Below are 27,952 nucleotides of genomic sequence, written 5' to 3'. Positions count from 1 at the left end.
AGACCTTATCTCAAAATAAATAAAAACAAACAAACCAAAATTAAACCAGCCAACATCAAACCAACCAACCAACCAACTAACCAATCAACCTACCTACTGAACAAATAACCAACCAACCAACCAACAAACCAGCCAGCCAACCAATCAACCAACCAACCAACCAACCAACTAACCAACCTACCAAACAAACAAACAACTAATCCAACCAACCAATTAACCAAAGAAACATACTAACAAACAAGCAAACAAAAAGAAAACCAAAAAGAATACACACACAGGGAAAAGGACAGTCTTTCACAAGTGGTGGGTGCTTAGACAATTCGCCGTCCTGTGCAGAAGAATGAAGCTAGACCCCATCTCTCACTCAGTACAAATAGCTCCAAACAGGTTAAGTGCTTATATGGAAGATCTGGCGTGTAACTCTCCTGATGACATAGGAGGAGTGCTCCTCCACATTACAATCAGCAAGGAGCTTTTAGAAAAGACCTCAAAGTATAGGATGCAAAGGCAAGGCTAGGCAAATGGGAGTCATTTGGCTGCTGTACAGTAAGAGCAATCAGGAACCACCACCTGACAGAGCAGGCATCAGCAAGTGGCTCTGTCGGTGGCAGCTTCCGAGACTCATGGCTGTGCTAAGCATTGCTTGTCTGTTGTCTCTGGGCTCTGTTGAGTCTGGAAGGCCTTGCTGAGGTGTGCTTATCGTCTGAGGCAGTCCTGTTTTCTGGCACTTCTTGCTATGTCCTCATATGGGGGATGGAAACTGGGTTCTCTCTCTGGCCTCCTTTGTGAGCCAGGCCACCATAGAGGCCTCACTCTCCTCACTCAACTACTTTCCAGACATTCCCATACTTTGGAGTTTGGGGTCTCAGTACACAAACCTGAGAGGGACATTCAGGCTAAGCCTCCCACCCCACCTGACCTCTGACCTCTTTAGCTTTTGGATTCCCATTGCACACTTCCCACTGACTTCCACATTGATGCTTGCCCTGTTCATTTACGGCTCTGTCTAGTGTCTTCACCTGTCCATTTCATTCATCACATTTTTTTTTTCAGTTTGAGAATCTCCTTGTGATTCTTTATAGTTTCCAAACTGGGGCTGGAGCCACGGATCCGAAGCTAGAACACTTGTTTGCTCTCGCAGAGAATCCAGGTTTTGTTCATAGCGCCCACGTGATGACTCATACTCCAGGTTGAGGGGATCTGATGTCCTCTTCTGGCCTTATGGGCACAGGCAAAACACTTGTGCACATAGACAGTGTTTTGAACTTCAAACAGAAAACTAATTTTTTGATGAAATTCTTCCCCTCATTGACATCCTGTCTCCTTTACTGTATGATTTAAACATGCTGGCCGTGATTATCTTAAAGTCTATGTTGATAATTCCTAGGTCTGTATAGTGGTAGAATGTACAGGTTTTTTCCCCCTCTTTTGAAATCTTGGTTTTCTTCTTCATGTCCCTTTATGCCCTGCGACTTTTTATTTTAATGACATTTCCCAGACTCTTAAAAATATTGATTTATTTTTTATTTTATGTGTATAAGTATTTTGCCTGCATATATATATATGTGGGCACCATAGGCTTGCCTGGAACCCTTGGAGGATACCAGAAGAAGGCATTAGAGCCTCTTGGAATTACCTATGACTTTGAGATGCCGGGTGGGTGTTGGGAATTGAATCCAGGGCCTCTGTGAGTGCAGCAAGCTGTTTAAACTGCTGAGCCATCTCTCCAGCCACAAGCCTTGTGACTTTTGATATGAGGGCTTATGTTACTGAGATGGCATCCACACCCTAACATTGCTGTGGCCCACTGCAGATGGGTCATCTCTTCTAGAAGCTTCAGTCTCAGATCAGTTGAGGCCAGGTAGTTGCAGTTCTCACTGATGGGGCCTTGTCTGCTGGGCTCTGCTGTGTATTTGTGGGCCTCCAAGGCTGGCTTCCACGGCCCCTGTAGTCTGCAGCGCTTGCCTAACCCCGTGGAAGTCTTTGACTTTCTGATGCTCTTGGGTTGAGCTCTTACATTCTACACCTTGGGTTCAGAACTTGCCGGATGTCTTCCGGGTAGAGGTGCCTGGGTGTCCACCTTGTCATTCCATATCCTCTGAGATCTTGGCTTCCTGATTGTTTCTCAACCACAGCACTGTAGGCTTTTCTGTCACTCAGCAACAGCTCTCTGTCTGGAAAGACTCCAGTCTTTCAGCCTCTTACCACCGCGTCCAGAATGCAAATGGGCCAGCAGCCAGCACTGATCAGTGTTTTCTGCCCTGCAGCCAGCCCCTGTAAGCCCCTGCCCTAGAATCCTGTTCCTCCCACTGCTTCAGTAACTTGCTGAAGATTTGAACATTTTATCTGCACCAGATACCCACTTGCCCGGGACAGGAATGCCAACTTCCTGACGGAGCATTTTGTTCAAGTGGAACAGCCTTGTGTGTTTGTGCTTCTAAAAGAAAGTTCCAGCTTATGGTTAAATGTGGCATAGCCAATCGTCCATACTAACCTTAATTTATTTTTCACTGCATGTATGCAAGTGTTTTGCCTGCATGTGTATCTGCGTACCACATGTGTGCAGTGCTCATCCCATGAAGTCCAATAAAGGACATTAGAGCAACAAATGATTGGAAGCTGCTGTGTGAGTTCTGGGACTCAAACCTGGGTTCTCTGATAGAGCAGCCAGTACTCTTAACTGCTATTCAGTCCCCTGAACTGATCTTGTAAAACATTGCTTGTGTGTGTGTGTGAGAGAGAGAGGGGGGGGAAGGAGAGAGGAGAGAGGAGAGAGGAGAGAGGAGAGAGGAGAGAGGAGAGAGGAGAGAGGAGAGAGAAAGTCAGTCCACGGACCTGCTCTTTCTACACAGAACACCCCTTAATTTGGGTGTCAGCTTTAACTGTCAGGTTGGCATAGCCTAGACCAGTGGTTCTCAACCTTCCTAATGCTACGGCCCTTTAATACAGTTCCTCATGTTGTGGTGACCCCAACCATAAAATTATTTTTGTTGATACTTCATAACGGTAATTTTGCTATAGTTAATGAATTGCAGTGTAAACATCTGTGTTTTCTAATGGCTTTGAGTGACCCCTGTGATCAGGTCATTAGACTCCCAATGGGAGTCATGACCCACAGATTGAAAACCACTGGCCTAGAGTCATCTGAGAGGAAAACCTGGATTGGGGAATCAGGTTGCCCATGGGCATGTTTGTGGGGAACTGTCTTGATTACTATTTGATGCAGGAGGGACCAGCCCATTGTGAGCCGCACCACCCCTACGCAGGTAGTCATGGACTTTATAGGAAAGCTAGCTGACCATGAACCTGCAGGTGACCCAAGCCAACAAACAGCATTCTGCCATGGTTGCTGCTTCAGGTTCTCACCCCGCCTTCCCTCAACGATGGATCGAGGCCTGAAAGCATCAGACAATAAATCCTTCCCTCCCCAGTGCTGCTTCTGGTCTGTTTTAAGCACAGCCACAGAAATAAAACTAGAACAGATCCATAGCCAGCCTTTAAATGAGCACAGCTTTATGGTGTGTGTGATGGCTGGGGGTGGGGTGCGGCCCATTCTTTGTCCTCGTTTTTTTTTTTTTCCCAAAAATCTTATCTTGCCAGATTTCACTGAAAATCCTGTTGGAGTATCTGGGTCACAGGAATCGAACATCTGTGCAACTGAATTTGAGGAGAATGAAAAGCTTATGACGTCATCTGTTCTCATAGACATTCTCTTCCTCTCTAATGATTTCCTCTTTCCGGGCCTGGGGTTATTCGGTCACAGGATACCACCTTGAAGGGCACAGGGTGTGCTGTGGCATACATGTGGCCTAGGACTGATGTCCCAGGGCTTCACGGGCTTGCCTGTGTCCACCTTCCTCCCTAGCTAGGATGTCAACACAAGGAGACATGGTCTGCCTGCCCTTCTTGGGTGCCCATGCATAGTCTTGGAGAAGGTGCTATCAGAGAGTGGCTGGCACTGTGCCTGGGGCTGGCTATGGGACCTGGCATGAGGAGTGAGCTCAAGTCCAGCTCCCAGCAGTTTTCCTTCTCGGTGGATTTGTCTACCACAGTGGTAGGGAGATCTGCCCCTCTCCTGCAGCCTCTGAAGGAGCTGCTTACTGAGGTCCATCAAGCTGCAGTTCCAGCTTAAATACGGGGTCATTGGCTTCAACCCTACCCTTTCCACACCAGACTCACCCTCAGTCCAGGGTGAATCACACAGCCAGAGAAAGGCAGGACCAAGTTCAGACTGAGACCTGTCTGTTTCTAACCTCTGCCTGAGGAACCCTGTAGGTGCATGGATCCCCACTTTCTTCTTTTTTTAAAATTCAGTTTAAAATGTTCTATACAGTATATTTGGGTTATATTCTTTCTCCTTCCCCAGCTCCTCCCAGTTCTCCCCCTATTTCTACCCACCCAACTTCATATTCTTTATCTTAGGAAACCAACACAGGGTAGGGGGAATGCCCAGGGAGACCCCCACCTGCTCAGGGGGGAAGGGTGGTGGGAGGGGGTGACAGGGAGGGGGACAGTGAGAAGGATGTAAACTGAATAAATAAAAAGATAAAATTAAATTAAAACAAACAAGAAATACACACACATACACAAGTAAACAAAAACAAAAAACAACAACACCGTCTGTTTTGTATTGGCCAACTATTCCTGAGTGAGCAGCAGGCCCTCCTGTGTGGTTGATATACCCAGTGTTACCCATGCTCAAAATCCACACAAATTTAACCAAGACAAAATCCCAGCACTGAGAAAGGGAAGTGGGCATAGAGTCCCCCTCGTAACCAAGAAGCCATTTTCAAATGACAGCTTCTGGGAAAGGGGAGACAGTTTTCTTCACCGGAGGGTCACCTTCTTCTTCTGGTGCTGTTGGACCCCTTACACTCAGCTTAGATCTGTGCTGTTAAAAATTAGTGCTTTTCTTACCTGTAGCTACCTGCTCCCAGTTCTGGGTCCTGTTGGTTGGTCACCACGTGGTCACTGGGGGAGGTTGAAGGGAGTGGAGAAGGGCACAGCCAGGCATCTTTTGACAGCCTCTTTGAACATTGCTCCTAATTTGTGTTTCTCTTTCCCTGCAACAGGTGACTCTGTCCTCTCTGGGGCAACTGCAGCTGCTGAACTTCCAACCAACTCCACAGAAATGGCCGGGGCCTCTGTGAAGGTGGCGGTGCGTGTCCGCCCCTTCAACTCCCGGGAAATGAGCCGAGACTCCAAGTGCATCATTCAGATGTCTGGAAGCACCACCAGTAAGTACTGGTCGTCATGGCTACACCATCAACTGCTGATCACAACATAGGACCATGTCTACTAGCCAGACTCAAGAGCCAACCTAGCCTAGGTCCGAGAGTCCCGAGCCTTCCTCACCCACATGGTGTATGGAGGTCCCAGGGCTCACCATAACTTGACCACAGATGAGGGATTGTCAAAACAGAAATCTGTTCTCAGGTTCCGGAAGCCAGACATTCAAAATCCAGGCATGGGCAGGGTGCTTCCCCTCCGTTCAGGGGACCACGCCTGCTGCCTCTCCAAGCCCCTGGAGGTCGTTACCTGGCTGGGCTTGTGGCCACGTTGCTCTCCCTTCTACCCACATTGTCACACGTGGCCTCCCCGCTCTCTGTGTCCCTGTGTTCTGGTTGTTTGAGATGGACCCTCAGACTGTATCTTAAGCTGGATTAATATCCACACTGTAGCCCAGGCTGTCCTTGAACTATTATGTCAGTTCCATATATTGTAATTCCAGGTTGGTCTGAGACGCAGACACATGCCACCATGCCTGGGTGTATCTCTGTGTCCTCAGGTGGCCTCTTTACAAGGATTTAAGGCACAAGTTAATTCAGTATGCCTCCACTTTAATCACAGTCTTTATGATCTCGTTTCAAGCCTGCAGTCTCAGCTACTCAGGAGGCTGAGGCGGGAGTCTCATCTGACACTTGGTACTTTGGGTACCGTCGTGAGGGTTTGTCAAAGAAAAAAAGATGCGGTTTCCAGATAAGACCACAACCTAAGGTTTTAGAAATATGAATTGCGGGGTAGGATGGGGGTGGAAGCCAACACTATTTAACTTTGATTATAGCCTTTGGGTTCCAGCTCGCCCCTTTGTTCTTTGTTATGGTTCTCATTTGGTCATGTCAGACTGTGACAAGTGGGAGGTGTGGTCTAGTCTTGGGGAGTATGAAGCAATAAACCAGGGGACAGCCCCTTGCATAAAGCTGGGGACATAGACCTGCCCCCAAAAGTTCCATAAGCAACAGGATCTGACTGAAGTCTCTGAAGCGCTTGTCTGCTTTCTTAATGAGATGTGACTGACAGGCAGAGAGGTGGGCAGATCACAGTGGGAGGCTCCCTGGATTTTCCAAATCTGACAACCACACCCAGACTGAGGACAGAACTCAGCAGGGCCATCTGCCTCGGCAGTCCCTGCATTCCTCCACTAGGGGAGCTGTTAGCCTTGCTTCTGACTCCCCAGGTTGTCTGCGCTCACTTTGGAGGTCCTCTGCAAATGGCCCAGTGTTTGAGTGGACTCTGCTGATGACAATCCACCTAAAAAAGCTTAAGTTTTAGGATAAGAACTGGTCATCACCTCTGTTCAGGGTTGTCTGGGCCTGGTGGTCATGTGAGCCTGGCACTCACGTGGGTTCTGCCCACTGCCTTCCACAAGCTTCTGCTGGTACAAATTGTACCCGATGGTTGGCACCAACAGCGACCTACGTGGTCCCTCCTCAGGGGGTCAGGTGATGACAGGACTCACACGGTGCTCTATCATTTCTTAGTTCACAGGCAGCTGCTGGAGTTGGGGGTCTCAGATGTGTCTGTTTCTGCCTCTTTGGGTGACCACTGGTCCTATGGAGGGAGGAGGAGGACTTTGGGACCAGTATGAGTGCCCCAGGCACCTTTTGTTATTCTGTAATTGTCATCTGCGTGAATAGTGTTCTTTGTCTGAACCTTCCAGAGCTAGCAGTCACGTCCTCAGTACATCTGTCTGTCTGTCGCTGACACAGCCAGCCTGGGCCAGTCAGTGGCGTTCGTGGGCTTTATTTACGCTCCGTATCCTCACTATTACAACGGACAGGCTACACCTCTTGTGTTTATCTCTCCTTAAGTCATACTTTATACTCAGAGGTCACGGAGATGATGTGGGTTCTGGATCAGTCATGTCCCTCTGCAGGGACTCAAGGCAGGCTGATGATGGGTCCCTGGGCCACTTTAAAGAGTCATCCCAGGATGTTCCCTGAACTGAATTCTAGAAGAGCCAAGGATTAAAAAGCCAGGGAGGGAGGGACTCCACTGTGCACTTGGCTTACTTGGAACTGAGCTTGGTGGGTCATCTCTTTAGGCCTCAGTTTCCCGACCTATGCGAAGGAGTACTTGATGCTTGGTATTCCCTACGGTCCCAATCCAGGTCACTTCTGAACCCTCTAGCCACACAGAGAAACCTCTGGGGTCTGAAGGCAACTGGATCTGCTCAGCACACACACCCCTCTCTCTGCTGTGTCCCTGGCTGCAGGGGGACATTCTGATTCCGAGAAAAGTGCCCAATTAATTTCTTTCTCCCTGCCACTCTGCACACTGCCCCACCCCCACTTTTGTCCTCCCCACCGGGTGGCCACCCCTGTGCAGGCCCCACAGACCTTGTATTGTGCAGCTTCTCTTGAAAGAGCCTGGCTCCCAGGGGCCCAGCCCTGGTAAGGGGTTGAAGGGATGGAGTCTTTAATGAGCTGATCCAGGGGACTGGCTTCCAGGCCTGCATGGCCCCATTTCAACACCCTCCTGGTTCCACAGGACAGCCCATTGCTTTCTGGCCTAATGGGCTCTGCTTCTATGAGAAACGGACTGTTGGGGGAGGGGTTGTTGGCACAAACATGCCTCTGCAGGTTGGCCTGGGGGCTGTGGTAGGCCTGGTACACTCTGGGAATCCAGGCCCTCTGGGCTATGTGAACTGTGCGGAGTCTCTTTCCCTCTCAGGAGCTTAGGCCCCATTTGCAAGATCGAGGAGACAGGTTGTTGGGAGCAGGAGCAAACAGGGCCCAAGCCCAGAGTTCTATGCCAGGTGGGCCCCACAGTGGACTCTCTTATAGCTTCAAATGAAGATTGCCTGCTACCCCATCTCCTCTGAGCTTGCACCCTTCCGATGTCCTGGGAGGGCCTCACTTCAGGGAGCTTAGGGTCGATGTGGGGTACAATGATGATGACTCCAATAAGAGTCAGGGAGGATGGGGACAAGCTCAGGCTTGTCCAGGAGTGAGGATGGGATCAGGGCAGGGAATTTGGGATTACATTGAGGACGAGATCCACAGTACCAGGGGTAAGGGAACAAAATGGATAGAGGGTAGTAGGGCAATTGTGTTGTAAACAAAGGGGTCCTGGCCTCCTCCTCAGGGTCTTCAGCTCAGGCTGCACTGAAGAAGGTACCACAATTGTTTCCACGGCACCGGCCTCATCTGTGCTTGGGTTCTGGCTGAGTTGAAGCCACTCTTCCTGTGTCACAGAAGGACACTAAACCAGGCCAGCTTGCTCTCCTGTCTCCTCAAGGCAGTCATGGTAGGGCACAAATGACCAGTCACTGTGTTCTCTCACTGCCTTCCAAAGGCCTAGGCTTGGAAGAACTCCAGTCTAGGGGCCTAGGTAGGGTCTGAGGAGAGATGGCTTCCAGTGATGCTTGGACCAGATGCTTGCCCAGAGCCTTGGCGGCCTCTGAGCTTGTTACAGCAGCAGAGGATTGCACGGCCATAGGGTGTTCAGCTTCCCAGAGTTGTCATGGCAAGTTGTGGAAGGGCCATTTAACTTCAGGAATGTACAGTGCAGCCACTCTGCAGGCTGAAGTCCAAGGGTAGTCTGGGTTGAGACCTCATGAGGCTGGGAGGGAGGATCTTCCCCAGGCCCGCTCTGAGCTCCTGGAGTGTTGATGGCTTTGGTGTTATAGAGGCCTTGCCCTGTTTTCCATCTTTATCATTACAGGATGCAGTGTCCTCCCTTACATGTATATGTCTCCAAATTTTCCCCTTTTGTAAGGATGGGAGTCATGCTAGAGCAGGGTCCACTCTGATGACATCGCTTTAATGAACTTCATTTGCAACGGCTCCCATCTCCTAGAAAACTCACCTTGACATACCAGGGGGTTCACTTGGAAGTCGGTACAGGTTATGGAGAACAGTTCAGTCATGAGGTGTCTTGTCCCTCCCCATACATCAGGAAGTCATCTTGGATGTAGGCTGGTGGGGTGTACCAGGGTACTCTAAGGGCTGTATTGTGATTCTCACTAAGAAAAACTGGTCCCAAATGGTCAGAGTCCTGGGGGTGTGAGGAACTTGGCTTTCCAGACTTGATGGTGGCTATGATTATTGGCCTATGTCCTTTATGGATGTGAGACCCCAGGACAGGGTCTGCATCTGGCCTGGTGTCCTCAAGTCTGCATCAACACAGATATTAAGTTTCTGATAGTCTGGGGAACACAACCTTAGGGTGTGGGAACCAAGTCCCTTCCTGGGGCCACTGAGCACAGGTGCCGTGGGTCAGGCCCATTGAGGATGGAAAGTTGTAGGTTATATGTGGGCAATGCAGGCTTCCTGGGCTACTGGGGTTCTCTCCTGGGAAACTTCAGGTTCTAGATGTGGGATGAATGTTGGACTCACTCAGAATTTGACCCAGGCTGTGGGACTAAGGGTGCTTTAGCCATCTGGATCTCTGGGTTGGGCTGAGGCTTCTGTGAGGAGGGAGGAGGAAGCAGACACTATGGTACCTCAAGAGGAACAAGTCAAGGGAGTACAACCCATGAGCTTGGGTTGTAACAACATGGCTAGAAGGCACTCACGGTCTGACAACAGGAGAGGAAAAAATTGTGACATCCTCGACAATTAGAACTTCTCCTGTAGGATAGTGCACATGTCCCCCACAGATGCCCAGATGAGCTGTGCAGGCATTAGAGTGCCTGCAAGAGATAGGACTTGGAATGTCACAGGGTGCCCTAGACTTTAACTGCTTTGGAGATACAAGTGTGCCAGGCAGGGCAAGTAGACCAGTAGGCTATAGAACCCTGATCTAGGGATGCTGGGGCCTGCAGTATGACTGTCACTAGAAAACAGGTGTGGCCTGGTAGAACCCTCTGGCATCTGTGAGTCCATCCCAAAGAGAGGGGCAAAGACTCCTGTGTGCCTGCAAGTGGGTCTCTGGTCCCACCTAGTTTGGGGGTCTGTCTTGCCTGTGACCCTCTGAGGATTAGGGTGCAGTCTGGATGGTTGAGATTTCATTGCATAGAATTAACCAGCTTTATTATCTGTGTCCCTTGCAGCTATTGTCAACCCCAAACAGCCCAAGGAGACACCCAAGAGCTTCAGCTTCGATTACTCCTACTGGTCACATACCTCGGTGAGCCGCATCTGGGGAGAGGCAGGCTGGTGTTAGTGAAAACTAAACCGGCCTTGGTCTCGAGACCTCCTTCAGCTGCATGCTCCCCTATAAATGGGATGAAGACTCTGCCCTAATCACCTGAAGGGTCACTCTGAGTTGATCACCAACCTATAAGGATCAGATCCTTATGCGCACAGCTATGACCTTCCACTGTGTCTTCTCCTCTTTCCAAACTCAGAAATCCCAAAGCTGAGCCCGGCCTGTAAGCTCCACCATCCCCAAATGCTGAGAGATGTGGACTCTGGGCCCTTCCCTCCCCAGCCCCCACATCCAGTCCACATCAAGCCCTGCCCACGTTCTTTCCACCTCTCCCTGGATCCTTCTGGAAACATGCAGTCCATTCCCTCAATCTCCCTGGTCTTTGTCTCTCTGAATGTGGTCCCAGAATTCCCCAGTACTCTTCCCTGTTCAGTCCTTCCTCACAGTTACACCCTTTGGCTCGACCATGTTGTTTTTCTGCCTGGGGAATCCTCTGCCCTCGGGATAATGTCCTGATGCCACAGGTCATCCCAAAGGTCCCTCAGCCCCTGAGCCCTGCCTCCTTTTAACTCTAGTTATTGCTAAACCCACCGCTGACTGTCATATGAACCGGCTGGGTTGAATTCTTACCTGGGAGTCTTCCAACGTACTCCTCACTCTGCTGTGATCTCTTTGTCCCACCCCTCCCCCACTCCTCAGCTCCCCCCTGTCTCGAATTTGTGACTCAGAGGACCCCTCAGGAAGCTACCCCTGTCAGGATTAGTATGTACCATAGCACAGCTTTTCACCTCAAGGCCCTGCCCCAACTTGGGCTCTGAGGACTCAGGTGCAGTTTCAGAGCCCATAGCCTCCTAAGCTACCTCTCTTCTCTCTGCAGCCAGAGGACATCAACTATGCCTCTCAGAAGCAGGTCTACAGGGACATTGGGGAAGAGATGCTACAGCACGCCTTTGAGGGCTACAATGTGTGCATCTTTGCCTACGGGCAGACGGGGGCCGGCAAGTCCTACACCATGATGGGGAAACAGGAGAAGGACCAGCAAGGCATCATTCCACAGGCATGGCTGGGGCCTGGAAAGGAGTGGGAGGTGGCCTGAGAGGAGGAAGGGTAGGATAGGAGGGAGGGAAAATGGCCTGGGATGGGTTGCAGGAGGCCAGTCTTTGAAGGTACTCAGTGGGGACATATACACAACTTAAGGCACTGGCAGGATAGATGTTCTCTGTGGGAGCTGTGATGACTGGGGTCAGGTGACTGGTGGCCTAAGGTGTGACCACATTCTTAGGATACAGATGGCTCCTCAGAAGCTACTCAAAGTTTGACCGTTCCCAGTCCTTTTCTCCTCCTGGTAGGAGATCTCAGGGTTCTGGGGCTAGCACTTGTCCTAGTCAGAGAAGGAGGAATGCTCAAAGGAGCAGTGGCCCCACCTTCTATGCAGATGAGGACAGGCAAACAGATAATCTAAGGAAGGGTAGATACTAACCAGGGGGCACTGGAGTAAGAAGACTGGATGCTTGCTTGGTTCAGGCCTTTACATTAGAATGTGCATTTTGGAGGGACCACAGGGGTCTGGTAAAACAACACCCTGCCTGGGTACAAGGTCACCAGTCCTCATCAGCTAATGTGTTTTCCTCCATCTCTGAAGCTCTGCGAAGACCTCTTCTCTCGAATCAACGACACCACCAACGACAACATGTCCTACTCTGTGGAGGTAGGACGCCCTACCTGCCACCTGATTCTGAGTGTAAATCATGGGAGTTCGAAGTGTGGTTGGCAATGCTTTTCTGACCTAAAATGAGCATCTATTCCTGTCACTCATCCACACAATGATTGTCCTCATCCCCACGTGGGAGTTGGTAGATCAGGGCTCAGAGGTGATGGGAAGTTGACCCCTGGCAGGTGTTTGTGGTATAGCTACATATTCCTTTCAGTACAGGAGCAGACACCACAGAGCCACAAAGCCTGGGCTATCCTGTGGCTGAGGTAGCCCCAGGGTAACCAACCACAAGGGCTTATGCTATGTGGCTAGTGTCAAGATGGCTCTCAGTGGGAGAGGACTGGGCAGATGAAAGTAGGCTGACCCTGGCTGAGTGTCCTTTGTGTACCCTACCCCTCTGGGAACCACTGTCCTGCCTTGGAGTCCCTGAGGGTGTAGCTTGGTCCTGTAGGTCAGTTACATGGAAAGAGAACTGGGCAGCTGGAGAAGGTTGACACTCACACTCATACAGAGCCCACAGTCTGGATTTCCTGTATGCCCTACCCAGAAATCAACCCTCTGTTCTGCCATAGAACCCTGCCACAGAGCTCTGCTGGTGCAGCCTAGCCTCACTTTGGGGGTTCTGATGGTACATCTCAGCCTCACTTTGGAGGTCCTGATGGTACAGCCCAGCCTCACTTGGGGTTCTGATGATGTTGCTCTGTAGGTCAGCTACATGGAGATTTACTGTGAGCGAGTCCGTGACCTCCTGAACCCCAAGAACAAAGGCAACCTGCGTGTGAGGGAGCACCCTCTGCTGGGGCCTTATGTGGAGGACCTCTCCAAGCTGGCTGTAACCTCCTACAATGACATCCAGGACCTCATGGACTCAGGGAACAAGGCCAGGTATGTGGGGTGACTTGTCCTCCTTAGCCACACTCTCCCCTCTTGCCCTGTCCTTATAGCACTACTAGCCTCACCTCATGATAAGTCAGTGTGGTGGCTCCCAAGAGGATAAAGGACCTCATGTGGCAGGCCACTGAGGACACACATCAGCTTGAGAGAGGCCTTGGTTTCCTCCTGCATGAGGGCTGCTCCTGGGCTGAGCATATGGGCTGTGTGGCTCTGTTACCTCAGCAACAGGACTCTGACAGCAATATCAATAGCTCCGAGGTAGTCTTTGTGCCCAAGGGCAGCTTTTCTGTCAAGCCTAGGTCTAGAAACTGTGAGGGTCATCATGGTGACCATAAGCAATCTACCCCCTTTTTTTAGCCTGGGACACTGGTCGCCATGATGGTCCTACTGACACATATTGGTAGCCCCAGATTGCTCAGGTGGCTGCCTTCAGCTCCTGAGGGTGTGTGCATGCGTGCCCACGTGCATGTGTGTCTCAAACTACCCCTAACAGCCCCTCAGGCTTGTTCATAATAAAGCTCCATAGTGCATGTAAGACTGTGACCTTTGCATACCAGAGATAGGTTCTGAGCTGTTGCCGTGAACCCCAACTTGGGAGATTCTATGAGGTTCTTGGCAGGTTGGGGCAGTGTTGAGACCAATCCCCCCACCCATCTCAGGCAGCCTCAGACTTTTTACCCTGAAGAGCCACTTGGATGGCCCCTATTACCTCCTGTGGGCTTTGGCTACTGGGGACATGGTATGCTCTTTGGGTTCTCCAGAGTCGCTGGGGGAACATTGAGATGGGTGATGGACACTTTTCCCTTCCAAGGGGTGTCCCCACATCAACACCTGTGAGGACTTCTGTCCAGTTGGGTGATATTGATTCTCAGTAGCAGGAAGCATCTGAGACACCATATCCCCTAATATTCATGACAGCATAATTGACAAACAGGTGGGAGCTGGGCTTGAGTTCTGGCAGGCAGTGTGGTCACACCCAGGTTGGGGAGTGAGTTCCAGTGACCTGGGTGAGCACCCTGGTACCTCTGGTAATGCTCAGACCTGACCCCCGGGTAAGGGGCAGATAATCTCAAGCAGCTTCCTGCTCCCAGGACTGTGGCGGCCACAAACATGAATGAGACCAGCAGCCGTTCTCACGCAGTCTTCAACATCATCTTTACCCAGAAGCGCCATGATGCAGAGACCAATATCACCACAGAGAAAGTGAGTGTGTAGCGTGGTCTGGGGGAGCAGGTTCCACCTAGCACGCTAACTGTAGTTGGGCCAGGGGTGGAAGGTTACAGTGGTGTTTATGAGCCCCTGGTACAGACTAGCAGGGCAGGGTCTCTCACTATCCCTGGAAAGATGGTCCTGGTCCACACTGGGAACAGGACATGTGGTGGGTAGTGTCTTCTTCAGCACCGAGTACCTATGCTGAGGGAACATAGCCCTGGCATCCCCCACTTCAGATGCCCCTCCGACAAGCGACTCTTTGACACATTCAGGGGATCAGAACACACCTGGTTGTTGTTTCCTGGTGTCTTTATCTTAATCATTCGATCCTTGGGCTTCTGGAAGGATATCAGGGACATTCTGAGCCTCTTGTTGGTCTCTCTGTCCCTTTGCCCGAAGGTCACCCTATGCAACATTCTCTCAATCTCTTGGGGACAGAGCTCTGTAGAGGAGCCAAGTAGGGTCCACATCAGTCACCGATAGTGTTGGAGACACCTGGCCCCGGTGTGATGCTCCCAACTATGTCCCCATGAAATACTAACAGCCTCAGGAAGAGAAGTCTGGGGCCACTTGAGAGGACAGGTTTCACTGCCAGGGTTTCTCAGAGATGGTCCCTCTTGTGTCCAATATCTGGTCAGGAGAGGCTGTGCCTTCCTTGGGTCATGTGACTGACTACTTCTCTGCAGGGAGCCTGGCCAGGGCCCTGTGAAGCAGCCAACAGCTAAGGCCTTTTGTGGATCTGGGTTCAAATTCAACCACAGGTGATTAGAGACATCTTGGAAAATGGATGATAATACCTAATTGAGTCGACCTATGTTGCCATATAGAACACCTGGCCCAAGGAGGCAGGGCCATGGGCCATGTGCACAGCTTCTGAAGAGGTGCTCAACTGGGATAGAACATTTAAAAAGCTGTGAACAGAGATGAAGAAGGAAACTGGGGCCATCAAAGATGGAAGGATACGAAGGAAGGGTGTGTCCATAGCTCTTCAAGTAGCTAACGAGACTATCCCCAGAGGGGCTGCAGCAGCCTCACCTCAGGGGCTTGCAGCAGGAGATTGCATTTGATGCATCTGTCATTTCAGGTGAGCAAAATCAGCCTGGTGGACCTGGCAGGCAGTGAACGAGCCGACTCCACAGGAGCCAAGGGCACGCGACTCAAGGTAGGGCCAGGCTATCACAGCCAGAAAGAGCAGTGAGGCCCAGAGGCCCAGTGTCCAAGCACATGCTGCTCCAGAGAGGGCTGGATAGAAAATCTGTTTGGGGACAGAGCAAGATTGGGCTACCACCAAAGGCAAGTCTAAACAGGATGGGGGTGGGTGGGTACATGGGCCAGAATCTTTGGCGTTCAGTCGACAGAATACCAATCTTCATACTCCAGATCTTGTAAATGAGGACAGACACCATAGTGTCCTTCACACTCCATACTTTCTGCTTCCCACACCAGAGGAGACGGGCTGTGGAGTGGCAGTGGCTGAGCTGGCTAGCTTGTGTCCTTGAGGCCATCGCCTCTCCAGAAACAATCTAGCATGTCAGGAAGGAGTGTCTTTTTTTTTTTCCACATCTTTGACTCATGTCATACTGTGTCAATTGGAAAGGGCTTCTGTGATGTACAGTGTAGGGATGTGCGGGAGATTAACTAGGGTGCTGGTGGAGCTGAAGCAGGAACACTGGACCTCTGACCAGCTACTTGGCCCAGAATCCTCTGTGCCTAGTGACCTCAGAGAGCAGTTTCAGGGCCTGGAGCCTCAGCCCCATGCCACACGGATCAATCCCCATGAGATCACGCTAGATCCAGAGACCTCAGGTGCCATCCACCATCCTGACCACCTTTCTTTACACACAGGAGGGGGCCAACATCAACAAGTCTTTGACCACCCTGGGAAAGGTCATCTCTGCTCTGGCTGAAATGGTGAGCTGGCTCCAGTCTTCTGGAGCAAAATTGGTGGGAGGGATTAGAGATGTAACCCTCACTGCCCCCACGGAGAAGCTGGACATCTTTCACACATGTTCTATGCTCTATCTTTGGAGAGGTAGCTGGGGTTCAAGGAGAAGCCCAGGCAGGGATGGGGTGAGTGCCATCAAGCTGAACATGAGACAGCAATCCTCGTTAGAACGTCAATGTCCTCACCCGTAAGACAGGGATGATGTGCCCTCTTCATCACCACGTGTCAAGGGTGAACATGTTGGTTAGCATCCTTGTGGGTTGGGTAGTACAGTGGTTAGCTCTGACTGCTGTTGGTCTGGTACAGGTGCTCCTCTAGAGGGAGCCCACGGTCCTTGGAGGTGAAGAGCTGGGTTTGACATGACCTACAATGTCTACTCACCATGACACCCAGGGAAGGATCCTACAGACTTTATCCTATTTCTGGAATTCTTAAGAGGACACAAAGATTGCTGTGAGACACCAGTCTGAGCGGCACACTCTTAACTTATTTGCCTGTCATGATAGGCTTAGGGTGGCCAGCTGTGTCTGAGCAAGGGAATGACAGATGCCCGGCAGGAGTTCAGGCTTCTGCCTACAATTAGTTCCTCAGGAGCCAGCCTGTCCTCTCTGCCCACTCTACCCTTGGCCCTAGCCTTGCTCCAGGTTCTCAGACTTGTTCTGTCCTTTCTTTTCCAGGACTCTGGACCCAATAAGGTAAGCTGATTTCTTTAGATTCAAGGGAGAGGGGTTGGAAGTGGGGTGCCCTTGACCCCCGCTCCCTACTATGCTAGTCTCAACTGGAAAGCCCATACCTCATTCATTCATTTGTAACACAGGAAAAAAAATGCCCTTTAGTGGGGGCCTCAAAGTGAAAATCTTCCATCTGGATGGATAGAAAGCTTTATAGAGAGACGCGATCTCAGGCGGAAGACCTGAGGACTGGCAAGGAGCCAGCCGGGCAGTGGGTTTGGCATGGAGTTGGAAGGCTGGTGTGAGCCATTGAGGTGGTAGTGTGCGTATGGTACTGCGGGGGACAATGCGGGACAATAGGAGAGGAGTGGGTGAAGCGGGTCAGATTATGTGAGCAAGTTTATGAGAAGGTAGGAGCTGTGTGGGGGAAAGAGGAGGAGCTGTGTAGGCAACTGTGAAATACTACACACGCGGCAGACTGCAGGAAGCGTGAGGAAGTGAGAGCGAATGAGGCTTACACTGGGTGGAGAGATACAGAAAGTGGTGAGGAACCATCTGAGGAACTGTGAGGGAAATGCCCGAGGCTCTTGGTGATAGACTCTGGCAGGGACTGACGAATCACGTGGATTTTGAGAAACTGTCTATGGAGGTGTGAGGCATTATGGGAAGATGGGATGGAACTGGGAAACTGTGGGGAGCTACGTAGCAGTTGTGTGAGGAGTCATCAGAAGTGTGGGTTTTGTGGGACTGTGAGAAGTCTGCGAGCGGCTTTGAAACAGTAAAAGTTTTAAAGAAGCGTAAGCGTGCGCTGATTCCTTTCTCGTTGCTGTAACAAAACCCCCCAACAACACCTTGAAAAAGGAAGCAGGCTGGAGAGTGTGGAGTGTGCTCAGAGTGTGGAGGTGCTTGTCAGCAAGCACGGCTGAGTTTGACCCTAGAACCTTTGTACTGAAAGCAGAGCCAGTTCCCATAGATTGTCTTCTGACTGCCACATGTGTGTGTACATGAATGAATGGATGGATGGATGGATGGAGGTTTTTAAATGGAGAAAGGAAGGGTTGATTTTGGCTCACAAGTTGAGCATATGGTCCATCACGGCAGGGAAGAGATGATGGCTCACAGTCTGAGGATAGGTCCATTGTGACAGAGGACAGATGGTGGCAGGAACTTGGGAAGCAGACAGTAATGAACACCGCAGCTCAGTGGTCTCCTTTTCAGTCAGTCCAGGACCCCAGCCCTGTGAGTGGGATACAGCACTCACTTTTATGTCCAGTCTTCACACTTCATTTAGCTCAACTAGAAACTCGGTCACAGACGCACCCTGAGATTTGTCTTCTAGATGTTTCTAGATTCCTTTCAAGTTGATGGTATTAATGATCATGCTGTGGCGTGTGAGAAACTGAGGACCCAAGAGATGAACTTTCTGAGGAGCTGTGAGAAATCAGGAAAGGGCATGGGGGCTCCTGAGGACGTGTGCCCGGGCTCTTGAAGCTTTGTGGGAAGAACTTTGGGGAAATTAATTATGTGGGCAACTGGATGAGCACTGGGGAGCCGTGTAGAAATATGTGCAGGGAAACTATGTAAGAAACCATGTGAAGAATTGTTTGAGGAACTATGAAGAGTTTGGAGAAAATAGGAATGGCGGAACCTGTGAGGGGAGATGTTACTAACTGCATAATTGCTGTGTAAGGTGTGTGTGTGTAAGGTGTGTGTGTGTATGGTGTGTATGGTGTGTGTGTTTGTGTGTGTACACATGGTATGCGTGAAGTGTGTGTGTGTGGTGTGTGTGTGTGGTATACAAGTTGTGTATGTGTGATATTTCTGTGTGGAATGTGTGCATGGTGTGTGTATGTGTGTTTGGTTTGCATGTGTAGTTTGGTGTGCATGAAGTGTGCGTATCTGTGTGTGTGCATATGGTTTATGTGTGTGTAGTGTGGTGTACATGAGGTGTGTGTATTTGTATGTGTGTGCATATGGTGTGTGTATAGTGTGGTATGCATGAGGTGTGTGTATTTATATGTGTGCACGTGGTGTGTATGATGTGTATAACTTATGGACACTGTGAAGACTGCATGCGAAAACTGAAAAATGGAGAACCATGTCGGGGATTCTGTGAGGGAACGGTTTGAGGTACAGTAAGAAGTTTTTTAGGGAAAAAGTTGTGTGAGAAACTGGGCATGGCTGGTGCATTGTGAGAACGGTGTGAGGAACCGGAATGGAGTGGTGCAGAACTCTGGGGACCTGTCAGGAGCTGCTTGAGGCATGGTGTGTTTAGCCATGAGGGTTGAGTGAGGAGCCGGGCGACAGTAGAGGACCTCATGGGAACAGTGACCAGCTGTGGGAGGGACCATGATGGAAAGAAACTTCTAGGAATGGAGGGAGTTTCTAAGCATCTGGTTGAGGAACAGAACCTGAAGAGGAAGCAGCTGATGACAAGGAGACGCCACAGCGGTCTGAGGACGGATGTGAGGTCTTTGGTCCACACTCAGAATCTGGCAGACTGTGATTTAATAGGAGGCGGTGCTCCGTGAGACTTGATCTGGACCATGCTCCGGCATGAATGGGGACTGGGAAGGAGGTGACCTGGCACAACAGTCGGCAGAGTAGAAGACCAGTGTAGCAGTGACCCAGGCTTGAGATGACAGAGAGAGCGAGCAGAGAGTGGCGGCCAGAGGATGGAATGAGAACCGTAGAGTCATGGGGGGATGGGGGGTGGGGGTGCTGGGCTCCTTGGCTGATGTGGCTGAGGAGTGAAGAGCGTATTCTGTGGAAACAAGAAGTACAGCATATGACTGAGAGTTCAATTTCAGGAACTAGAAATTTAAAAACCACACCAGAATTTTTCCCCCCTCATACTGAGTTTCCAAAGGCAAAACGGAAAGGGCCTGATGAGAATGAGCTTTGGGGGAAGGACCCTCCTACCTGATGCTCACAGAGAAGTCAGTGCTGTAATTCTGAAACCCACTTTGGCAGTGTGGCTTAAGCTACCCCTGGGAGGTAGTGGAGCTCGTCCTGAGGATTATCCTAAAGAACAATGATGAGCTGTGTCTGCTCCGGAGGAAATGTAACAACCCTTGAGATGTTATCTGTGGGCTTCCCTTAGAGTGGAGGCTCCAGGGCACAGGGGATGTGTCTGCTGGCCACATCAGATGCTCAACAAACAATTCTTAGAGAAATGCACGGTAAACTATGAGACACTGAACTAGTAACTTTGTATCCAGAGTTTACAAAGCTAACTCACTCACGGAGTGTCTGTAAGAAGCCAGGATCAGTCGTGTGGAGGATGTCCGTGATGGGAGGGGGCACAGGGAGAGCAGATTAGCAAGGGGGGGGGTCCTGAGGGACAGGAGGGAGTTCTGAGAGATAGGAGAGACTGGGTGGACTTGGGAGAACGCCATTAGTGGCAAAGACTTTTCACCCTGCTCAAAGGGGTTGTCCTGGCACAGTTGCCAGGTGATGTCAGAATTCCTGGGCTTGAGTCCAGTTGAGTGGCCCAGACACAGCAGGATGGGTGAGGGAGAAGCCAGAAAGAAGTGTTAGTGCAGCCTTGAGACCAGCCCAGATAGGAGTTGCCTGGAGGTGTCCCCCCAGGATTCAGGTGAAGTGTGGGGTGCCACTGAGAACATGGCACTTACCTCCTTTCCATTCCAATAGAGTCAGGGTTGACCTTGTGTGTCCCCACAGAACAAGAAGAAGAAGAAGACAGACTTCATCCCTTACCGAGACTCCGTATTGACATGGCTTCTCCGGGAAAACCTAGGTAAGCATGTGCCAATTCCCTGGTCGCTGGGTTCTGACTTTCACTCTGGGCTATGTCGGTCTCCTTGTGGGGAAAGAAACATTGCTCAGCCACAATGAGGCCTCTTGCCCTTTCTGGGCAAGTCCTAAGTAACCCTGGAAGGGACAGCGGGTTCACAGTAGAGCCTGTTCATAGTACAGCCCTTCTGGAAGGTCAGGGGCAAAGGTGGGTGAACCAAAGCAAGTCTAGGGGTCCAGAATGGCCCTAGGGAGCCACAGAACACATGTCCTTGTGTCTGTCTTCGTGAGTGAACTTGTTTATGACACCTGAACACATTCCAACCTTTCTCTGGACCTTTAGGTTTTTTTTTTATAACAGGGATGTAGCATAGCCCCTGATTCTGAGAGCCCTGCTCACCTGCCCGGACTTCAGGGGCTGACATTAGTCCTCTTGCTGCCTGAGTTCTAAGTTCAGACAGATGATGGAGAAATGAAGGCTGTTGGATGTATAGCATGGAACCCATTCTTTCCACAATAACCTTAGGGACCCCTCTGGATACATCATGGCTGGAGAAGTTGATCACTCGCAGTGATAAAGTGAATTTTAGGTGGGGCTCTCTGACACGTCACAGCTGTCTATACTGAGATCCAGCTCAGGCCAGCATCACATGTTATGGAGTGTATAGGGGCAGATGGGCCTTAGTGAGAGGACAGGAGGGTTGCCATAGTCACCTGGTCCTTCACCTGAGATGAGACCTAAGCAGCACACAGCCAGTTTTGGCCCTGGAGGAAGGTCTCAGGGAGAATCCCCTGATAGAGCCATTCTGCACCCAAGCCCCTCTCCTCTTACCGTCTTTGCAGGAGACTCACTGGAGAGCCACACCTTAGGGATGTGGTCCAAAGAACACAGCTATCTGAGGTCAAGCAGGCAAGAGCATAGGCATGCTTGGAGCATGGACAAGTGGCAGTCCTGCAGACTGAAGCAGGTGCAGTGTGTGACTTTGTCAGGACTCCTGAGGCAACTGACCTCAAGAGGATTCACTATCCAACACTCAAACCATGGGCAGCCTGAGAGCCACTGTTTCTTCCTCTAGTTATTACATACCCTAAGCTAGGAACCTGATGTTAAATATCAAGAAGGACAGTATTCCAAGTGGGAATGACAAAAATCAGTGGGAAGATATTGGTCAGAATTCTTGGAATAAATACCAAAAACAAACAAACAAAACCCCAAAACTCTCCCTGCTTTATCTCTGCTATAGGGGAAATGGTTGGGAAATGGCTAATGAGAAATTCACTTTCCTCTGTGGGCTTCATCCTCTCCACCTATAGCTGCTGTGTGTACGAACTGCTTGTCTTCCCACAGGTGGCAACTCAAGGACAGCCATGGTGGCAGCCCTGAGCCCTGCGGACATCAACTATGATGAGACCCTCAGCACACTGAGGTATGTTCTGCAGGGGGCCCATGCCCTTCCATGTTTCAAACTAAAAACACCAGCAAAAGGGGGTTCTTTCAGGGAGCATTCACTGGGAACACAGGCCAGCAGTAACTGTTCCGGAGTGCCAGGGTATCTGTGGGCTATGTATTATGTTATATTATATCATATCATTTATTATACTTATTATATTATATAATATATATGAGTATATATTATCCTTTAGGGTACATTTCAGGGCTGTAGGTTGCTGAGAGCCCTGTGGTACCAGTCTGGAAAAGCCATACTTCTGACTGTGAGAGTGGAGACTACTTTAGCAAATGAGGTCTAAGTATCTCTCCTAAGAGCCCTACTATGGGCTGGGCACCCTGGGCTGGGAAGCCTGGATACAAGCTTCTTGATGGATTGATTTGGGGATGCTTGGCCTCTCTAGAGTATATACTTTCTGTAGGAAGTGGGGTCTATGATATTCACATGTACTTCTGGGATGGCAAATAGCATGCTGATCTGTGACACACATGTGTGACCATTCTAACATACACAGGCATTTTGCACCCCTGTTCTAGATTTGTCCTCTCTACCCTGGACTATCAAATTCAGGTCCAAGGGTCTCAGTACAGGGTAGGACAGTACTCTGAGCCTTGGGTTCCTGCACCTTAATTTTCTTGCACCTAGATAGTCAAGGCATGCTGGGCTATCTCATCTGTAGGTCTTCCCTGGTCTGTGGTTCCAGAGGCTATCCCCTAGGGCAGTGGAGTGGGTTCTCATTCTGCTAACCTAGGTCAAAGATTTTCTCCCTAGCTGCTCTCCAGGTATGGTTCTGAACACCCCTGGGCCTTCAGTGTAGACTGAATCCCTCAATCCCTGCATCTTTTTTTGCTGCCCAGATATGCAGATCGGGCCAAACAAATCCGCTGCAATGCCATCATCAATGAAGACCCCAACAACAAGCTAATTAGAGAATTGAAGGATGAGGTGACCAGGCTGAGAGACCTGTTGTACGCCCAAGGTCTTGGCGATATCACTGACAGTGAGTGTCTGTGCCAGCCTGCCCTGGGTAGGGCAGGGGCCACAGACTCAGGGATCTTTGGGGCCTCACGCCCTCTCTCCTGGGGCTGCCTCCTACTGATGTCCTGCTGGCTGTAGCCACATTTGTCAGGAAGTGCTGAAGTTGCCTGAACCTCATTCCTCCTCCAGCTCCTGGGCAGAATGCCTCGGGGTGGGAGGCCTGGGTGGGTGAGGACAAGGCCAGGTTTTCTGGCCTTGGCCTGGATGGATTGCATGGTTTGGGTTTGGAGCTGGCCCAAGCAGGCCAGGGATTGTTTCCTGGAAGCCCACAGGGCAGCTGCAGTTTTGGGGATTTCTGTGGGTCCTATGTCAGTACACTGAAGACTCCTTTATCCTAAACTTTCGCTCTGTGAGATGGGTACACGAACCCTTGGGAGACAAACGGCTCTGTTTCTCTGTCTCTTCCTCCCCTGCCTGCCTTCCCCATAGCCAACACTGTGCCCGGAGGACCCAAATGTGTGTATTCCCCACTGCTGCTCTGCACCCCCGCTTTCATCCCGGCCATGGGGGCCACAGGGCAGCACGGGTGGGGAGGGAGACCCCACCGCCTCTTCTACCTCCCCTACTTCAGGGCTTTAAAGAGACAGTCCTCCCCCATCAGACTGCCTGGTGGTACATGGGGGATTGCATCTGCCTCCCAACCACATCCCTGGTTCATTCCTGTCTGTGTGGGAAACCGGGACAATAAGTAGGCAGAGCGCAGACAGAAATGGCTCAGGCTGGACTCCTGAGCACTCATGGGCCTAGAGAGGTCATATCTGAGAGCCCAGGGATTTGGAGGCCCAGAAGGGCATGCTATCTTGGCTCCTGGCCTGGACTTACCTCTGCCTGCTCCTGTTCTTGCTATCCCCACATCTGGATCCCTGGAAGTTTCTTGAGGCTGAACGTAGCAATGGTTGCTGCCAAGTGCCGCCCCACAGTATCTCCTTCATCCTGAGGCCTGGATCTTTAGGGTTTGCCTCCCCAGCGCCCCGTGCTGTCCTGTGTTGGCTGCCGCTTTGCTGTGTGTCTGCTTCTACTGGGAAGGGCCTGGCATCTCTCTGGGTGTCACAGCTCCAATCACCATCTTTAGGGGTGATGAAATTCTGGGGTGGTGGAAGAGTAGGGGCTCCTTCAGGAATGTCCTTCTCATGCACGCATCTTCTCCGGGTTGTCTTTGGGACCATTCTCTGGGTTCAGTGGGATGATGAATAGAGCCTGGCCTGCAGCAGATGTGCAGCCCATCTGCAGATGATGAAAAGGGACACTGGGCTGTAGGGAGGAGGGATGCCTGTGTGAGCTTAGGTGAGCTTTCTGGCCTCCGGTGCAGGAGTGCTGTGAGGTGGCTAGCAGTCATGGGCTTTGGGTGCAGGTGTGGGAGCTGCAAACAGCCTGAGCCAGAGGGAGAGAGGAGGGGAATGGGTGCAGAGGGACTGTGGGTGCTGCTGAGAGAAGAAGAGGGGGCCTGTAGGTCAGAGGCAGGCAAGTGGCAGGGGTGAGGGTAGCGGAGACCTCGCATGCGCCTGTCCTGAGCAGCTGGGCCAGGCTGCTGTGCCTTGCCTGTGTTCCCCAGTTCTTGCCTCCCCCTGTCCCCACCTCTTGCTTTTTCTCCCCAACTGCTTTTTCTTCTCTCCTTCTTTCTATCTCGCCTTCCCTTTAAGCCTTAGACATGTCCGACCTCGAGAACTGTAGCCGTAACTGTGGTGGGGCCGAGCTAAGCCAAGCCCCTAACAATCTCTCCACAGTGACCAATGCCCTGGTGGGCATGAGCCCCTCATCTTCGCTCTCAGCCCTGTCCAGCCGTGCGGCCTCTGTGTCCAGTCTCCATGAGCGCATCTTGTTTGCTCCAGGCAGCGAGGAGGCTATTGAAAGGCTGAAGGTGAGGCCCACCTGGTCCAGGGCACTCCTGGGTGGGTGATGGGCATCAGTCTTTGGGACAAGGTAAGCTTAGAGAAGTGAGGAAGCACTCTTGCTTGTGAGCTCTGGGAATCCCCTGGCCCCCCTCCCCACCATGCACAGCCTCACTTCCGAGGAATGCAGCAATATAATCATGGAAGTCTTTGGCATGGGGCCACCCTGGTACACTGTGCCAGAATAACTAGTACACTCAGGCATCAGGCTGCACGAGGTTCAGATAACAAACAAGACTTCTGGGCAGTAGGTACCTTTGAAGGTTCTTGAAGCTCTCTGGGTGGCCTTGACCCTGAGTGCTAGGAAAGGGCAGCTTCAGTGAAGAATGCCAGGCACAGGGTTCTCAATGAATCTTGAAACTGGTTGAGCTGGTACTGGAACAGGAAGCAGTGGGTTGTGCAGTGGCTGGGGTAGGGGTGCCCTACTCCATAATACCTCTAGGATGCCACTGCGGGTCTCAGCAGCTCTACCTGGCATCCTGCAGGGCTGTCTGCACCGAGAGGAGAGGTGGGTGTTCACACTGAGCCACTTCCAGGCTGGCTGTTCTTCCTCACCTATGTATTCCGTGGTCCCCAGTGCTGAGTGTGGCTAGCCCTGTAGTTTCCAGCCTCATACTCCTGCGAATGCAGTGTCTCCTGCACAGAGATCCCAGACCCTGGGCTGGACTCTCTGAGGGACCAAGGAGGCAAGGGACAGAAGCTCGTGTGAGGGGTAATATAGGGTGACCAATAAGCAAGGAGCACAATATTCCCGAGGTCAGAGACAGATGACCTACTAGAGACCTGGGGACCCACCTGAAGTATGGGGGCCCTCGAGGACATAGTGGGAAGGAACCCAGGGACAGTGCCATTGATAGGAAGTGCTGCCACACCCTGAGAAGAACTGTCCTGTTTGGGAGCTGCTTTCCAGTGCCTTTGCTCTCTCTTCCTCTCCCGACGTGTTTTGAGAGTCTTGATCTGGGGCATGTTCACAGGAAGAATCACGTCGCTTGTAGGTCACCTTGAACTCTCAGAATCTCACACGCTGGCATGGGAGATGCCTGGAGTTTGAACCCTAGCACTCTGAAGTCCCTTTCCTGGCTCCCCTGTATCCTTTGACATCCCTCCTCACACACACACACACACAAACACACACACACACACACACACACACACACACACACACACACACACACACCCTGAGATCTCATTGTGCTCTGCTTCACTCCCCAGGAAACAGAGAAGATCATTGCTGAACTCAATGAGACCTGGGAGGAGAAGCTGCGGCGGACAGAAGCCATCCGGATGGAGAGGTGAGCAGCCTGAAGTGGGGGCACAGCCAGAGAGTCCTGGCCTCCAGCCCTGGAAACCCAAACCCCGGGTAAAGTTTCATTCTGGCCATGGGACAAATCTGTACTGTCTAACCTGTGGCCCTGGCCACTGGAGATCAAAGCCCTGAAGAACAGATCTCTGAGTCAACACAGTTCCACCAGTGGACAGTGCCTAGGCACTGCTAAGAGTTCCTGGTTGGTTGGTGGGTCAGGTGGGGTGAGGCTAATCCTGGGAGCCTCTGAATTTGTGCTGATTGCAGCTCTGTCTTCTAGGGAAGCCTTGCTGGCTGAGATGGGTGTGGCCATGAGGGAAGATGGTGGTACCTTGGGTGTGTTTTCTCCCAAAAAGGTAGGAGCTGGGCCATGGTACTGTGCCAGTGTGGTCAAGGTGGCACTACCTCTGGTGGATGACAAAGCAGGAAGGGCGTTCCTGGGGGCAAGGTGTAGCAGGATGGGGTTCTGGCCCAGGCATGGGTCAGCCTTAATTAGACTTTCCCTTGTGTAGTGGGTCATTCTGGTGACTGGGTAACATCACATGGGTCTCTGAACTGTCTGAGGTTTGGGTTGAATCCCTCAAGATTAGAACAAGATCTGGGAGTGATGCCCAGACTGGAGGAGGGGGTTTTTGCAGATCTACCTCCTGAGTTTATGCTGTTCCTGGAAGCATCTGGCCTTCCTTCCCAGAGCCGCTCCAGTGGCTGTATGGTAGAGAAGCGAACGCCCATGAAGATGGCACTGGTCCCCAGCCATAACCCGTTTCTAGGCCTTGTTCGTGTTGAAGAAAGGCTTCCTTGGGGAAGCAGAGTTAGACGTCTGGGCGTCTGAGAGATAGGGCCAAACCTAAAATCTGCCGTCCTGCCTTAGCGTGAGGCTGCTTGGGAGCAATGCATCAAATGATAGCTTGAGGTGGCAGGTTGGGGGACAGAGAGGTGTAGGTAGAGGTGTCCCTGTGACCCCTAACCAGGCCATGCAAGGCACCATAGGTTGTTTCACTGAGCACACAAAGAGGGGTTCATGTAACTTGCCCAAATGTGAAAAACATTATGTCAGAGAGCCTTTTTTTTTTTTTTTTGCATTACCCTTGGCTTTCAAGTCCCGTATACCAGTTGTACCAGTATAGATTAGTTGAGGATGATAGCTGCTGATGGCCAAGACTCTATACTCCTGTTCAAGAGTGTACTTGGATTTATAGTTTAGTGTGGCAGTGGCTCACTCCAGGCACCTTGAGGGAAGCACGAAGCAATCCCATCCTGGCACCTTTTCCTTGTTATAGAATCCTTGCTTGGGACATGGGTATAAGATGGCACCTAAGAAGCTTGTGGGGGAGGGGCTGAGGCAAGAATGATCTGGGACAGAAGGCAGAAGGTAGTTATCAATGGGTGTGTTTGATAGGTGGCAGACATCATGGCCTGGAGTTGGGAAGCTAACATACAGGTCATGGGTAGCCCAGCGGTAACTCCAGCAGTTGCCTCTTCCCAGGCCTCCAGGGAGATTCTTTCTTGGCCAAGGTCTTCATCCTACTTCATAATAGTTTCATTGGAGAGCCTTCAGTCCCCCAGGTTGGAATGAACTTTCTGGAGCCTAGAACTCTTGGCATAGAATACAGGGCCAGCCATCTAAGGGTTACCTTAGGTACCATCTAAACTTCACCTGGGGCCTTGCAACAACTGAGAACTGTGTCTCCCAGATCTCCTGGCAGCC

General features: G+C 51.1%; 1 protein-coding gene and 1 long non-coding RNA gene across 14 annotated transcripts in view; one reads left to right on the top strand and one right to left on the bottom strand.

Annotated features, from left to right (window-relative positions):
* Kif1a (kinesin family member 1A) overlaps positions 1-27,952 on the top strand; it is an 88,192-nt gene that overhangs the window by 14,667 nt on the left and 45,573 nt on the right. For 7 of the 13 annotated variants that reach the window (XM_029476973.2, XM_029476977.2, XM_085839587.1 and 4 more), the window contains exons 2-17: positions 5,073-5,237; positions 10,277-10,353; positions 11,252-11,431; positions 12,017-12,082; positions 12,795-12,973; positions 14,074-14,185; positions 15,279-15,356; positions 16,040-16,105; positions 16,817-16,834; positions 20,495-20,570; positions 21,915-21,993; positions 22,872-23,014; positions 23,482-23,508; positions 24,777-24,910; positions 26,154-26,233; positions 26,525-26,600. In XM_029476973.2, the coding sequence (XP_029332833.1) occupies positions 5,132-5,237; positions 10,277-10,353; positions 11,252-11,431; positions 12,017-12,082; positions 12,795-12,973; positions 14,074-14,185; positions 15,279-15,356; positions 16,040-16,105; positions 16,817-16,834; positions 20,495-20,570; positions 21,915-21,993; positions 22,872-23,014; positions 23,482-23,508; positions 24,777-24,910; positions 26,154-26,233; positions 26,525-26,600 (1,497 nt within the window). In that variant the 5' untranslated portion in view covers positions 5,073-5,131. The remainder of the gene's footprint in view (positions 1-5,072; positions 5,238-10,276; positions 10,354-11,251; positions 11,432-12,016; positions 12,083-12,794; positions 12,974-14,073; positions 14,186-15,278; positions 15,357-16,039; positions 16,106-16,816; positions 16,835-20,494; positions 20,571-21,914; positions 21,994-22,871; positions 23,015-23,481; positions 23,509-24,776; positions 24,911-26,153; positions 26,234-26,524; positions 26,601-27,952) is intronic. The other 6 variants (XM_029476984.2, XM_085839597.1, XM_085839590.1 and 3 more) reach the window with 1 other exon arrangement.
* Positions 19,326-20,509, bottom strand: LOC110305222 (uncharacterized). The gene is made up of 3 exons (XR_002379143.3): positions 20,446-20,509; positions 19,733-19,834; positions 19,326-19,574 (listed from the first exon to the last, which is right to left on the bottom strand). It is a non-coding gene; the product is annotated as an uncharacterized LOC110305222 (long non-coding RNA).

The sequence above is a fragment of the Mus caroli genome, unplaced genomic scaffold, assembly GCF_978045245.1.
Source record: "Mus caroli unplaced genomic scaffold, Mus_caroli_1 scaffold_1, whole genome shotgun sequence".
NCBI lineage: Eukaryota > Metazoa > Chordata > Mammalia > Rodentia > Muridae > Mus > Mus caroli.
The sequence above is the reverse complement of the archived record's forward strand: the minus strand, read 5'-3'. Positions and strand labels throughout refer to the sequence as shown.